Source organism: Capricornis sumatraensis, chromosome 5, assembly GCF_032405125.1.
Source record: "Capricornis sumatraensis isolate serow.1 chromosome 5, serow.2, whole genome shotgun sequence".
Classification (NCBI taxonomy): Eukaryota; Metazoa; Chordata; class Mammalia; order Artiodactyla; family Bovidae; genus Capricornis; species Capricornis sumatraensis.
In genome coordinates, this window is record NC_091073.1 from 69,491,657 (window position 1) to 69,508,408 (window position 16,752).

Below are 16,752 nucleotides of genomic sequence, written 5' to 3' on the forward strand. Positions count from 1 at the left end.
GTACTGTGACATTCCATGAGAACTTGTAGATTTTTGCCTGCTAGGGATGATAACCCCAAGAATTAACAGTTTTTTTGCTCTGTAGGACATAACCAGTTTTGTCTCTAACCTCGTAATCTTATTTTAATGTATTTCTAAAACACCCAGAAATAGCTATTTCCTTATTATCTTCCTGGTTCCCTCATAAATGAACTAAATAAATTTTTGACATGCGTTCACTCTACATTTGTGTGCATAGTGTTTTTTAACTTTTATATATTACACTTCAACAAACTCATTAAAGTACCACTTTGCAGCTCTGTTTTAGAATAACAGCCGTCATTGAGTGAAGTGCAAGATAGCACATTCAATACCTAAATGCATTTGTCCTTATATCTATAAAGTAGGCATTATTATCTCCATTTTGCAGCTAAGGAAAAGCACATAGAAGTTCAACAGTAGCTATTAATTGATCTAACTTAGAGTAACCCAGGTTTTCCTCACTCCACAGCCTAACAGTAAAGCTTAACTGCCTGCCTTGGAAAATAAACATCATTGACTTAAGTACAATCCTGTTTAACATGAACTTTTAGTCTTGATTTCCAGATCATAATCCAACTTCCAGGACCTAATCCAATTTCCTGATATTTACACTCAGATGTGTAACCCCTCAAGACTAAATTTATGCAGTACTTTGTTTCCATTTTTTATCTTGACAGGTTTAAAGATATTTATAACTTCCCCCTTGGCTTTATACATATACTGTTTGTCATGTTTATCACTTTCAGGTGACTTGAAAGATGGTAAAAATAAGACAGGCAAGAAGGATCAATCCGACGTCGGAAATGATTCAAAGAAAACAGATGGTAAGAGCATAATTCCCATTACATTTTTTCATAAAACGTGCAATTTAATGCAAGCTTGTTAGAATTACACATAAAGTTGAAATTGTGGTTGTTAATATAGTCTTATGCCCCCAAAAAACATTCACTACATTTAAAGAGTACTATTATCCCTTTTTCAATAATTTATAAATTATTATTGTATCTCTTCTCTTCCACCATACTTTCTCCATTACAAATGCATTCTATACTCTTTCTTTTCCCACTTTCCATTTTTCATTTTAAACTTTTTGAAAAGTTGATTCTGGAATATAAGTTTTAATGAATTATTCAATATAAATGGGAAATGTGCCATGTTTTCAGTTTTTTTTAACCTTTAATGAGTTCCTGCTTTTGTGAAAAACATAAACAGAAATCTGTTCAGTGTTATCAGTATGTCAGGAGAACCACATACTGGAATGTGGGTAGCTGTAGAATAATAGTTTGGTCAGCAAGAGTATGTTTTAAAGGCAAGTTTTGAATTAGACTCCCAAACCAGCTAGAATGAACCTACATTGTAATGGGCTTCATGAGCACTGCTTTTGCTTTGCATAAATAGCATTCTAGTCTTTCTAAAATCTGAAAGTTCAACTTACATTACTGAATTACCCCTTTGGACTATTTGATTGAAAAAACTATTCTCACCTTTTATATAATCCTCCTGTTTCAGTTTTAACATGGACTCATTCCTAGTTATATATATACATGATATTAAACTAAAAATGAACATTTTAGGGAGTAGTTTTTGTTAGGGTCCCAGGCGCTAGTGGTAAAGAATCTACTTGCCAATGCAGATTAGAGGTAAGAGACGTGGGTTCACCCCCTGGGTTGGGAAGATCTCTTGGAGGAGGGCATGGCAACCCACTCCAGTATTCTTGCCTGGAAAATCCCATGGACAGAGGAGCCTGGTGGATTGCAGCACATGGGGTCACACAGAGTCAGACATGACTGAAGTGACTTAGCACACAGCACACAGACTCTTTGAACCATACCTCCCTGCAGACATTGTATTGGATGCTAAACTGTTCTTTTAATAGTTTAGTTATTCAAAGAAGAACAAATGCAGGGTAATCAGGTTGAGGAGTAAGAATTTTAAATACTCCTCCTCATATATCTGTTGAAAAGAATCCTCTTAAGCTTTTATCTCTAAGCCATTGTGATGTGCTCTCTTTACCCATATGCATGAAATCAGTTCTTTCCTTGAAGATCATTCAAATAGTTCACTCCAGGTGTCTTGTCACATAATATCTGGAGAACACACATGTCCAATTTTTTTCCCATATTGTTTATGCAAATGGAAGCCACTTGCTTAATACATACCCTCCTTGATTGATTGTGGTGACTAAGATGTGAATTACAGGGAGATAAAATAGAATTCCTAATGATGGCCTCTTAGCCAGATTCTGTTATAGGTAAAGTTTGTTCAAGTACCAGGCACCATTACACCAAGTCAAGGTAACACAAGCCAGAATATGTATAGTTGAGGAGAATAGTGTTAGTTATAAACCCAACACCTGTACACCTCCAGCCTGTATCCAGTGACTGACCCATCTGAATTCCTACAGCATAAAAAGCCTAGAATAAATCAGTTCCCAGATCTTTAATGTGGAATCTTAAATTTTGTTGCATTTTTGTATTGTACTATAAATAACTGTTATGATGTAGTCATGTGACCATTATAGTTTAAACTTTATTACCTTCATTAGGCCCCTTTACCTGTGTCCTTTTTAATTGAATTATCACCAGATGTTTTAAATAATTAAAACTTCTTTTTGGTGGGGAGAAATAATGAAATAGATATGTTGTTCTATTGTACAAAAAAGTATAAAGCTTGATTATTTAATGAACAGGATTCTTGATCCCATAGGGCAGTGAACAGGAGGCAGTAAATAAAGAAGGGACATTTTCTGATGTTTATACTTTTTCCTTCCATAACTTTAACCTTCACTGAATCCAGTAGGGTCTGATGTGTCCCTATACTTGTAAGTTTGGACATGAACAACTGTGTATTTTAATTTCATTGATGGTCGAACATGACATCAGTAATTACCATTGCTTTGGTACCATCAGGAATTAGACCATTGTGCTTTAGTTACTTGTGCTATCTTATCTTAGCCCAATATCTCATCAGGAGTAAAGTTATTTCTTGGTGGCATGAAGTAGAAAAGAATTTGTTCAGCTTCATGTACCCCTTCTTTCATTAAAACTCTCTACTTTAGAAAAAATTTTATGTAATAAGCACACTATAATGGGATCAAATAAGAAACAATATAGAAAATTAAGGGCTTCTGTGGTGGCTCAGATGGTAAAGAATCTGCCTGCAGTGTGTGAGACCTGGGTTCGATCCCTGGGTTAGGTAGATCCTCTGAAGGAGGGCATGGCAACCCACTGTAGTATTCTTGCCTGGAGAATCCCCATGAACAGAGGAGCCTGGTGGGCTACAGTCCATGGGGTCACAAAGAGTCGGACACGACTGAGCAACTAAGCACACATAGAAAATTAAAACACTTTGCATCTCTACTAGGGTGTTTTCAGTTCTCATTGGAAGATCTAACAGCATAGTGGTTAAGCTCCTGGGTTCCTGAGCCAGGTGTTTCGGGTTAAATCTTGCCGCTACCACTTCCCAGTGTTCTTAACTTTGAACAGTTAATATTATTTTATTTTAAAAATGAACTGCCAGCTGGATGGAAAAATTTGAGTTGCCTCTCCCTCTCTCTTTGTCCCCGGAATGCATGACCTGCCTACTCTTTCTGAGTGAGGAGTTTTTCCAAGGATGCAGCCTTGAGAGAGTAAGGCAGTGTTGCGATCATCTACACTGAATACACAATTGAAACCCAGTTAAAGCTTCTGCATGAGCTTTTGAGATCCTCACAGGCAGGTGCACAGAGCTACTTGTCTTAAAGTCTGCATGAGACAAGTCTTTTATGAGATTCCCCTGGAGAAGGAAATGGCAATCCACTCCAGTATTCTTGCCTGGAGAATTCTACGGACAGAGGAGCCTGGCTTGGTACAGTCCATGGGGTCGAAAAGAGTCGGACATGACTGAGCAACTAATACAAAGTTATAATAGACTTCAGAATTTATTATCATTTTGAACCATAGGAATAATCACATAAAAATTTAATTTAGAGTGATACCTCAAAGTTTAGACACCTCATTTAATATATTGGAAATGTAGTTTGAGAGAAGTGTTAGTAAATGTAGCATTGCATTGTGCTTAGACCATGGATTTAGATCAGAAAGAACTAGGTTCCTGTGCCAACAATAGTGGTAGTCCTATGACCTTGGATCAGTTATAATCTTATTGCACTTCTGTTGTTATCATCTATAAGAATGGTTATAAAGATTCTTCATAGGGGTTGGAAAGCAACTGGAACATTGCTGTCTATATGGTAAATGCTCAAAATATGTTAGTTTTCCTAAAAATGATATGTATATCAGTTAGATATATTGATTTTCAGAAACTATCTGGTGACAAACAGATACACTTTGTACATTTTTTTTAATGGCTCTTACTACATCTGATGACCAAGGGGAGTCGATTTAACTATTTTTAATGCCCCTACCCTTAGTACAACCCCTGGGAACCAGCTCTAATTTTTGAAAGGGAGTATCCAAGCACTATTCAGTGCCCAGTGTGATCAAACCCACTCTGTTTAGAAGTTTCAATATTGTATATGTTCAGAAAGAAACCCAGTGGAAACTAGACCACAGTTGGTTATTCCCAAACTCCAGTGAGCGGTGGCAGATAGAGAGGGAAGGAGCATGTGCTGAATGGGGTAAATTACATACTGGCATAATGAACACATTGCAATTGTAAATTATCTCTGTCAGGCTGCTGAAGTACTGTTTAATACCCTGCAGCACTAATTTTTCCAACTGACTTCAAAGAATGAATGCTCTTTGACAAATACCTTATTTATTCTTAGGGAGAAATGTACTAACATAAAAAGATCTAGACTTCTAAGCCAAGATTCTCTCAGGGCCTAAAGTTTTACATGATCATTGGAAGACTTGTAACATACTATGTGAATGAATTATTTTCGATGTGTTTTTAGTCATCTTTGAAACAGCATAGCTATAATTTTTATAGTTGCCCAGAAATATGAAGTTGCCCTTAACTTTACTCCACTGCACTAACAGAGATATAAGAGACAGCCACTGTTTGTGTCTCTCAAATGATTGATTATAATTAGGCCTTGCAAGGTTATTTATCAAGTCCCAGTGAGGCAGTACAGCAAGACTTTTTCCTTTATTGAATGTTCCAAGATGTAGAATGCTTAAAGATGTTGGTTCATGAAATTTTGGTCAGTTGTGAAGAGTTGACATTGGCTTCTCCAAAGAGGATGACCAAGAATTAGGTTTAAATTCCACTTGAAACATTTTTTAATAAAGACAATGTATGTGGAAGAATGGTTTTCAAGAGATGAAGACATTAAGACATATTGGGTATCATGAAATGAAAACAGTATGTCTAAGAGACAAGAAGCAAATGAAGTGAGCCCTACAGTTGCCTCAGTCAGTCAGTCAGTTCAGTCACTCAGTTGTGTCCGACTCTTTGCAACACCATGAATCACAGCATGCCAGGCCTCCCTGTCCATCACCAACTCCCAGACTTCACTCAGACTCATGTCCATTGAGTCAGTGATGCCTTCCAGCCATCTCATCCTCTGTCGTCCCCTTCTCCTCCTGCCTTCATCTTTCCCAGCATCAGGGTCTTTTCAAATGAGTCAGCTCTTTGCATCAGGTGCCAAAGTATTGGAGTTTCAGTTTCAGCATCAATCCTTTCAAAGAACACCCAGGACTGGTCTCCTTTAGGATGGACTGGTTGGATCTCCTTGCAGTCCAAGGGACTCTCAAGAGTATTCTCCAACACCACAGTTCAAAAGCATCAATTCTTTGGCACTCAGCCTTCTTCACAGTCCAACTCTCACATCCATACATGACCACTGGAAAAATGATAGCCTTGACTAGATGGACCTTAGTTGGCAAAGTAATGTCTCTGCTTTTTTAATATGCTATCTAGGTTGGTCATAACTTTTCTTCCAAGGAGTAAGCGTCTTTTAATTTCATGGCTGCAATCACCATCTGCAGTGATTTTCGAGCCCCTCAAAATAAAGTCTGACACTGTTTCTACTGTTTCCCCATCAATTTCCCATGAAGTGATGGGACCAGATGCCATGATCTTAGTTTTCTGAATGTTGCATGTTAAGCCAACTTTTTCACTCTCCTCTTTCACTTTCATCAAGAGGCTCTTTAGTTCTTCCTCACTTTCTGCCATAAAGGTGGTATCATCTGCATATCTGAGGTTATTGATTTTTCTCCCGGCAATCTTGATTCCAGCTTGTGCTTCTTCCAGTCCAGCATTTCTCATGATGTACTCTGCATATAAGTTGAATAAGCAGGGTGACAATATACAGCCTTGATGTATTCCTTTTCCTATTTGGAACCAGTCTGTTGTTCTATGTCCAGTTCTAACTGTTGCTTCCTGACCTGCATATAGGTTTCTCAACAGGCAGGTCAGGTGGTCTGGTTTCCCATCTCTTGAAGAATTTCCAGTTTATTGTGATCCACACAGTCAAAGGCTTTGGCATAGTCAATAAAGCAGAAATAGATGTTTTACTGGAACTCTCTTACTTTTTCCATGATCCAGCAGATGTTGGCAATTTGATCTCTGGTTCCTCTGCCTTTTCTAAAACCAGCTTGAACATCTGGAAGTTCACGGTTGACATATTGCTGGAGCCTGGCTTGAAGAATTTTAAGCATTACTTTACCAGCATGTGAGATGAGTGCAACTGTGCGATAGTTTGAGCATTCTTTGGCATTGCCTTTCTTTGGGATTGGAATGAAAACTGACCTTTTCCAGTCCTGTGGCCACTGCTGAGTTTTCCAAATTTGCTGGCATATTGAGTGCAGCACTTTCACAGCATCATCTTCCAGGATTTGAAATAGCTCAACTGGAATTGCATCACCTCCACTAGCTTTGTTCGTAGTGATGCTTTCTAAGGCCCACTTGACTTCACATTCCAGGATGTCTGGCTCTAGGTGAGTGATCACACCATCGTGATTATCTTGGTCACGAAGATCTTTTTTGTACAGTTCTCCTGTGTATTCTTGCCACCTCTTCTTAATATCTTCTATTTCTGTTACGTCCATACTATTTCTGTCCTTTATTGAGCCCGTCTTGGCATGAAATATTCCCTTGGTATCTCTAATTTTCTTGAAGAGATCTCTAGTCTTTCCCATTCTGTTGTTTTCCTCTATTTCTTTGCATTGATCACTGAGGAAGGCTTTCTTATTTCTCCTTGCTATTCTTTGGAACTCTGCATTCAGATGCTTGTATCTTTCCTTTTCTCCTTTGCTTCTTGCTTCTCTTCTTTTCACAGCTATTTGTAAGGCTTCCCCAGACAGCCATTTTGCCTTTTTGCATTTCTTTTCCATGGGGATGGTCTTGATCCCTGTCTCCTGTACAGTGTCACAAACCTCCATCCATAGTTCATCAGGCACTCTGTCTATCAGATCTAGTCCCTTAAATCTATTTCTCACTTGGCTAAATGTTGCTTTAGTCTCACCTAACAAATCTTTTTTAAAAAATTATATATTTTTTTAAAATTTATTTTTAATTGAAGGATAATTGCTTTACAATATTGTGTTGCCATACATCTCTTAAAATTGAGATATAGGAGGATCAAAGTGTTTCCAAATAGCTGCATCCCAGAATGTGGGTTTTGTGAGTGTGTGTGTGTGTGTGTGTGTGTGTGTATAAAAACATATAGTATCCAACTAGCTAAAATTCACAATGTCTAACATCCAATCAAAAATTACTGGACATGCAAAGAAGCAAGAAAATACTGTCTATAATAAGAAGAAAATAACAACCAATTGAAACCAACCCAGAACTGAAAAAGATATTAGAATTAGTAGATGAGAACTTTAAAGTAGTTCTTACAACTGTTGCCCATATGTTTGAAAGATGAATGTAGACATGAAAGATATAAGGAAGATTAAATCAAATGTCTAGAGGTGAGAACTACAAGGTCTGATATGAAAAATATACTGGATGGTATTAACTAAGTAACATTGGATGAGATTAATAAATACTCCAGGTGTGATTAGACATTGTAGAAGAGTAGTGAGAACTAGCAATAGAAATTGTCTGAAATGAAACACAGAAAGCAAGCATAGCAATTGTAAAGAACCTCAGTGTGTTGTAAGGCACCTTCAAGCAGCCTAATGTATGTGTAATTGGTGTCCTAAAGTAAAGAGGAGAGAAATGAGGAAAGAATATTTGATGAAGTCATGGCTAAAATTTTGCTGAATGATGAAAACTGTAAGTCCATTGGCTTAAGAGTCACAATAAAACACAAGCACAAGGAATGTGAAGAAAATTATACCAAAAGCTTATCATAATCAAATTACTCCAAACCAGTAATGAATAGAAAAAATTTTAAAACAGCTGGAGAAAAGAAGATATATAGAGATGAACAAAGATAAGGATAACAGTAGGAATCTCATCAGAAACAATGTAAATGAGAAGATAGTAGAGTAACATCCTTAAAGGGCTAAGAGAAAAGTTTTGATCAAAAATTCTATACCCAGCAAAAATATCTTTCAGATACAAAAACTGAAAGAATTCATTTCTGGTAGACCTACACTACACGAAATGTTAAAGAATGGCAGAAGGATGACTAATGCCAGATGGATCAAAGTATTGAGAAGCACTAAAAATGGTAACTAAATGGATAAAAATGCAATATTTTTTCTTATCATTTAGATATCTTGACTAAATAATTGACTATTTGAACAAAATATGTTTTGGGTTATAGTATATGTAAAACAAATATATGACAAAAATAGCATAAAAATCTGGAGAAGACTAATGTATATGCTATTGTAAAGTTCTGATATTGTACATGAAGTGATACAATATCATTTGAAAGTAGATTGAGATAAATTAAGAGCATTTACCATAAACTCTAAAACAATTACTAAAATAACAAAATAATGACATATAACAAAGGTCTGTCTAGTCAAGGCTATGGTTTTTCCAGTGGTCATGTATGGATGTGAGAGTTGGACTGTGAAGAAGGCTGAGGGCCGAAGAATTGATGCTTTTGAACTGTGGTGCTGGAGAAGACTCTTGAGAGTCCCTTGGACTGCAAGGAGATCCAACCAGTCCATTCTGAAGGAGATCAGCCCTGGGATTTCTTCAGAGGGAATGATGCTGAAGCTGAGACTCCAGTACTTTGGCCACCTCATGTGAAGAGTTGACTCATTGGAAAAGACTCAGATGCTGGGAGGGATTGGGGGCAGGAGGAGAAGGGGATGACAGAGGATGAGATGGCTGGATGGCATCACCAACTCGATGGACATGAGTCTGAGTGAACTCCAGGAGTTGGTGATGGACAGGGAGGCCTGGCGTGCTGTGATTCATGGGGTCGCAAAGAGTCAGACATGACTGAGCGACTGAATTGAACTGAACTAATAAACCAAAAGAGATAAAATAAAATCATAAGAATAACTAATCTAAAGAAGGTAGAAAAAAATGAGAACAAAGAATAGATGAGACAAATAGGAAACAAATAGCAAGACTATAGATTAACACTAAGCATTATGCTGTATATTCCCTCCAAATTTTGTTTTATTTAGTAAAATACCACAAACTTTGATATGTTGCATTTTTATTCACATTTCATTCAAAATATTTTCTAATTTTTACTTCTTCATTGATCTAAGGACTATTTAGTAGTATATTATTTAGTTTCTGAGTGTTTTCCAGAGATAGTTGAAATTTAAGTTCTTTCTAAATTGATCCATAGATTCCATGGCATCCATCAAAATCCTAACAGACTTTTTGGGTAGAAATTGACAAGCTCGTTTTAAAATTTATATGTAAATGCAAAGTACTCAGAATAGCCAAAGCAGCTTGGGAAAAGAAGGAAAAAGTTGGAAGACTGAACAGGTAAGCCTGCTTTCAAGACGTAAATCTATAATAATCAAGGCAGTGTAGTATTGGCATCCAGATAGAGAAATCGGTCAATGGAAGAGACTAGAAGTTGCAGATCCACATGTATATGGATATCTTACTTTTGACATTGTCAGATAAATAAATTCCATATTGACAGGAAATGAAAGGTGGATTCTGCTATAGAAGACTTGTTGACACTGAAATGAACAGTTGTGCCCAATGTGTTGTTTTGACTATCATTTTACTATAAAATATATCCTTCATGTACACTGGAATGCTCACATCTACTGGTCAGTCAGTGGTTTCTTTCTCCTGAAGGAAAAGCTACTTAGGAGGTCAGTTCATACCAGAAAGTTGCCTGCTGAGAATGTAGGGGTATAGGGAAAGTTAGTTGATTCATTGTAACTTGAAAGAAGAATGTCTTGAAACTTCTGTCTCTACCTTTGGGATGGGTGTGCCAAGAAAAGTAAATAGGGATGATCTTGTGTACCCTAGATCCTGACAGTGCAAGAGGAGGCCTCCATGGCACCCATTTTACAGCTAGTCTCCTTTTGGATCTCACATTCAGTATCAGATATGTTGATATTTGGGATAGATTCACACTGTTAATTTTCAGTCTTTGCTTGCTTGGACCTTGATCTTGATGAAAGTTCTTTGTTTTTAAGGCAGAGATCCTCAAACTTGTTTTTCTTATTTTCTTTTCCTATCATATAACCCTAACATATTATCATAAACTCTGCATACTCCCCAAAGCATGCCCATATCATGAACCTTGGGGGGTAAAATGATGATGATGATGAACAGTTCTGGGAACACTAGCTGGTACCCTGTTCTTTTCTGTCATATGCAAGATGGTGCTACCATAACAATAACTTTGAATCCTTTCTAATTTACTTTAAATATTAAACCTGTGAGACTGTAGTGCTAAACTGGTTTTAACAATAAATAATTTACAATACACTTCACCACTGATCATGCTGCTACAGTCAATACTACTGCTGTGAGGTAGTTTCTACAAATAGTTAATCCGATCCTTTGGGTTTTTTTACTTCTTCCTTCTCAGGGGATAACATTTGTTAGTTTCATTGTACCTGCATGGATTGACAAAAGTAGGTCTATTTCTTTCTTTTTTTTTTCTAGTTTCCTTTTTTTTCTTTTTAATTTCTTTTTAATTTTTTTAATATTTTTTATTTTTATTTATTTTTAATTTATTTTTTAATTTATCCTTTATCCTAAAGGATAATTGCTTTACAGAATGTGTTGTTTACTGTCAAATCTCAACAGAAATCAGCCATAGGTATACATATATCCCCTCCCTTTGAACCTCCCTTCCACCTCCCTCCCTATCCCAGCCCTCTAGATTGATTGATACAGAACCCCTGTTTGAGTTTCCTGAGCCATACAGCAAATTCCCATCTATTTTATGTATCGTAATGTAAGTTTCCATGTTCAGTTCAATTCAGTTCAGTCGCTCAGTCGTCTCCGACTCTGCGACCCCATGAATCACAGCACACCAGCCCTCCCTGTCCATCACCAACTCCTGGAGTTTACCCAAACTCATATCCATCAAGTTGGTGATGCCATCCAGCCATCTCATCCTGTGTCGTCCCCTTCTCTTCCTGCTCCAAATCCCTCCCAGCATCAGGGTCTTTTCCAATGAGTCAACTCTTTGCATGAGGTGGCCAAAGTACTGGAGTTTCAACTTCAGCATCAGTCCTTCCAAAGAACCCCCAGAACTGATCTCCTTTAGGATGGACTTGGATCTCCTTGCAGTCCAAGGGCCTCTCAAGAGTCTTCTCTAACACCACAGTTCAAAAGCATCAGTTCTTCAGTGCTCAGCTTTCTTCACAGTCCAACTCTCACATCCATACATGACCACTGGAAAAATCATAGCCTTGACTAGATGGACCTTTGTTGACAAAGTAATGTCTCTGCTTTTGAATATGCTATCTAGGTTGGTCATGACGTTTCTTCCAAAGAGTAAGCGTCTTTTAATTTCATGGCTACATTCACCATCTGCAGTGATTTTGGAGCCCCCCAAAATAAAGTCTGACACTGTTTCCACTGTTCCCCATCAATTTCCCATGAAGTGATGGGACCAGATGCCATGGTCTTAGTTTTCTGAATGTTGAGCTTTAAGCCAACTTTTTCACTCTCTCACTTTCATCAGGAGACTTTTTAGTTCCTCTTCACTTTCTGCCATAAGGGTGGTGTCATCTGCATATCTGAGGTTATTGATATTTCTCCTGGCAATCTTAATTCCAGTTTGTGCTTCCTCCAGCCCAGCATTTCTCATGATGTACTCTGCATAGAAGTTAGATAAGCAGGGTGACAATATACAGCCTTGACATACTCCTTTTCCTATTTGGAACCAGTCTGTTGTTCCATGTCCAGTTCTAACTGTTGCTTCTTGACCTGCATATAGGTTTCTCAAGAGGCAGGTCAAGTAGTCTGGTATTCCCATCTCTTGAAGAATTTTCCACAGTTTATTGTGATCCACACAGTCAAAGGCTTTGGCACAGTCAATAAAGCAGAAATAGATGTTTTTCTGGAACTCTCTTGCTTTTTTGATGATCCAGTGAATGTTGGGAATCTGATCTCTGGTTCCTCTGCCTTTTCTAATACCAGCTTGAACATCTGGAAGTTCACGGTTCACATATTGCTGAAGCCTAGCTTGGAGAATTTTGAGCATTACTTTACTAGTGTGTGAGATGAGTGCAATTGTGCGGTAGTTTGAGCATTCTTTGACATTGCCTTTACTCTTTCCATAACCCCTCTCCCCATATACGTAAGTCTGTTCCTTATGTCTGTTTCTCCATTGCTGCCCTGTAAATACATTCTTCAGTACCATTTTTCTAGATTCTGTATAGGTACATTAGAATACAATATTTATCTTTCTCTTTCTGACTCACTTTACTCTCTATAATAAGTTCTAGGTTCATCCACCTCATCAGAACTGACTCATATGCATTCCTTTTTATAGCAGAGTAATATTCCATGTGTATGTGTACCACAACTTCTTTATCCATTCATCTATCGATGGACAACTAGGTTGCTTCCATGTTCTAGCTATTGTAACTAGTGCTGCCATGAACAATGGGAGACATGTGTCTTTTTCAATTTGATTTCCTCAGGGTATATGCCTAGGAATGAGATTGCTGGGTCATATGGTGGTGTTATTCTTGTTTTTTAAGGAATCTCCATACTGTCTTCCATAGTGGCTGTATCAATTTACATTCCCACCAACAGTGCAAGAGTGTTCGCTTTTCTCCACACCCTGTCCAGCATTTATTGTTTGTAGACTTTTTGATGATAGTCGTTCTGACCAGTGTGAGGTGATATCTCATTGTAGTTTTGATTTGCATTTCTCTAATAATGAGCAATGTTGAGCATCTTTTCATGTGTTTGTTAGCCATCTATATGTCTTCTTTGGAGAAATGTCTGTTTAGGTCTTTTTCCCACTTTTTGATTGGGTTGTTTGTTTTTATGGCATTGAGTTGTATGAGCTCCTTGTATATTTTGGAAATTAATCCTTTGTCAGTTGTTTCATTTGCTATTATTTTCTCCCATTCTGAGGGTTGTCTTTTCACCTTGCTTATAGTTTCCTTTACTGTGCAAAAGCTTTTAAGTTTAATCAGGTTCCCCTTGTTTACTTTTGTTTTTATTTCCATTATTCTAGGAGGTGAGTCATAGAGGATCTTGCTTTGAATTATGTCATCGAGTGTTTTGCCTATGTTTTCCTCTAAGAGTATTATAGTTTCTGGTCTTACATTTAGGTCTTTAATCCATTTTGAGTTTATCTTTGTGTATGGTGTTAGGAAGTGTTCTAATTTCATTCTTTTACATGTAGCTGTCCAGTTTTCCCAGCACCATTTATTGAAGAGGCTGTCTTTGCCCCACTGTATATTCTTGCCTCCTTTGTCAAAAATAAGGTACCCATAGGTGCATGGATTTATTTCTGTGCTTTCTGTCTTGTTCCATTGGTCTATATTTCTGTTTTTGTGCCAGTACCATAATGTCTTGATGACTGTAGCTTTGTAGTATAATCTGAAGTCAAGAAGGTTGATTCCTCCAGCTCTGTTCTTCTTTCTCAAGACTGCTTTGGGTATTTGGGGTCTTTTGTGTTTCCATATGAATTGTGAAATTTTTTATTCTCAGTTCAGTTCAGTTCAGTCATTCAGTTGTGTTCGACTCTTTGCGACCCCATGAATTGCAGCATGCCAGGGCTCCCTGTCCATCACTAACTACCAGAGTTTACTCAAACTCACATCCATCGAGTCAGTGATGCCATCCAGCCATCTCATCCTCTGTCGTCCCCTTCTCCTCCTGCCCCCAGTCCCTCCCAGCATCAGTCCTTTCCAATGAGTCAACTCTTCGCATGAGGTGGCCAAAATACTGGAGCTTCAGCCTTAGCATCATTCCTTCCAAAGAATACCCAGTTCTGTGAAAAATGCCATTGGTAATTTGATAGGGATCACACTGAATCTGTAGATTGCATTTGGTAGTATAGTTATTTTCACAATATTGATTCTTCTTACCCAGGAACATGGAATATCTCTCTATCTGTTTATGTCATCTTTGATTTCTTTCATCAGTGTCTTATAATTCTCTGCATATAGTTCTTTTGTCTCTTTAGGTAAGTTTATTCCTAGATATTTAATTCTTTTTGTTGCTGTGGTGAATGGGATTGATTCTTTAATTTCTTTTTCTGATTTTTCTGTTAGTATATAGAAATGCAAGTGATTTCTGTGTATTATTTTTGTATCCTGCTACTTTGCTAAATTCACTGATTAGCTCTAGTAATTTTCTGATACTATCTTTAAGGTTTTCTATGTACAGTATCATGTCATCTGCAAACAGTGACAGGTTTATTTCTTCTTTTCTGATCTGGATTCCTTTTATTTCTGTTTCTTCTCTGATTACTGTAGCTAGGACTTCCAGATCTATGTTGCATAACAGTGGTGAAAGTGGACACCCTTCTCTTCTTGATCTTAGGGGGAATGTTTTCAGTTTTTCACCACTGAGGATAATGTTTGCTGTAGACTGATCATATATGGCCTTTACTATGTTGAGGTAAGTTTCCTCTGTGCCCATTTTTTGAAGAGTTTTAATCAAAAATGGGTGCTAAACTTTGTCAAAGGCTTTTTCTGCATCTATTATCAAATGGTTTTTATCTTTCAATTTGTTAATATGGTGTATCACATTGATTGATTTGCATACATTGAAGAATCCTTGCATCCCTGGAATAAACCCAACTTTGTCATGGTGTATGAGCTTTTTGATGTGTTGCTGAATTCTGTTTGCTTTCTTTTGTTGAGGATTTTTGCATCTATGTTCATCAGTGATATTGGCCTGTAGGTTTCTTTTTTGTGTGTTGTTTTTGTCTGCTTTTGGTATCAGGGTGATGGTGGCCTCATAGAATGAGTTTGGAAGTGTTCCTTCCTCTGAAATTTTTTGAAAGAGTTTTAGAAGGATAGGCATTAGCTGTTCTCTAAATTTGGATAGAATTCGCCTGTGAAGCCATCTGTTCCTGGGCTTTCATTTTTTGGGAGATTTTTGATCACAGCCTCAATTTCAGTGCGTGTAACTGGGTTGTTAATAATTTCTATTTCTACCTGGTTCAGTCTTGGAAGATTGGACTTTTCTAAGAATCTGTCCATTTCTTCCAGGTTACCCATTTTATTCCCATATAGTTGTTCATAATAGTCTCTTATAATCCTGTGTGTTTCTGCATTGTCTGTTGTAACCTCTCCTTTTTCATTTCTAATTTTGTTGATTTGATTCTTCTCTCTTTTTTCCTTGATGAGGCTGGCTAAAGGTTTGTCAATTTTGTTTATCTTCTCAAAGAGCCAGCTTTTAGTTTTATTAATCTTTGCTATTGTTTCTTTCATTACTTTTTCAATTATTTCTGCTCCTATCTTTATGATTTCTTTCCTTCTACTAATTTTTTGTTGTTGTTCTTTTTCCAGTAGGTTTAGCTGTAAAGTTAGGTTGTCTATTCAATGTTATTCCTATTTCTTGAGGGTAGGATTCTATTGCTATAAACTTCTTTCTTAGAACTGCTTTTGCTGCATCCTACAGGTTTTGAGTTGTCATGTTTTCATTGTCATTTGTTTCTAGAAATTTTTTGATTTCCCTTTAATTTCTTCAGTAACCTGTTGGTTATTTAGAAATGTGTTGTTTAGTCTCCATGTGTTTATGTTTCTTACAGGGTTTTTCTTGTAATTGATATCTACTCTCATACTGTTGTGGTTGGAGAAGATGCTTGATATGATTTCAGTTTTCTCAAATTTACTGAGGTTTGATTTGTGACCCAAGATGTGGTCTATCCTGGAGAATGTTCCACGTTTACTTGAGAAGAAGTTGTATTCTTCTGCATTTGGATGGAATGTCCTGAAGATATCAGTGAAATCAATCTCAGCTAATGTATCATTTAAGACTTGTGTTTCCTTACTAATTTTCTGTTTTGATGATCTGTCCTTTGGTGTGAGTGGGGTGTTAAGGTCTCCTACTATTATTGTGTTACTGTCAATTTCTCCTTTTATGTTTGTTAGTATTTGTTTTATATATTGAGGTGCTCCTATGTTGGTTGCATAGATATGTACAATTGTTATGTCTTCCTCTTGGATTGATCCCTTGAGCACTATGTAGTGTCCTTCCTTATCTCTTATAATCTTTATTTTAAGGTCTATTTTGTCTAATATGAGGATTGCTACTCCAGCTTTCTTTTCCTTCCCAATTGCATGGAATATATTTTTCCATCCTTTCACTTTCAGTCTATATGTGTCTTTAGGTCTGAAGTGGGTTTCTTATAGACAGCATATATGTGTGTGTTGTTTTTGTATCTATTCAGCCAGTCTGTCTCTTTTGGTTGGAGCATTTAATCCATTTACATTTAAAGTAATTATTGATATATATGTTCCT

At 37.1% G+C, this 16,752-nt stretch overlaps 1 protein-coding gene across 2 annotated transcripts in view; it reads left to right on the forward strand.

The window, feature by feature from the left end:
• The window catches only part of PDE1C (phosphodiesterase 1C), a 539,914-nt gene that overhangs the window by 472,552 nt on the left and 50,610 nt on the right, over nt 1-16,752 (forward strand). For both annotated transcript variants that reach the window (XM_068972561.1, XM_068972562.1), the window contains one exon: nt 768-845. In XM_068972561.1, coding sequence (XP_068828662.1) covers nt 768-845 — 78 coding nt within the window. The remainder of the gene's footprint in view (nt 1-767; nt 846-16,752) is intronic.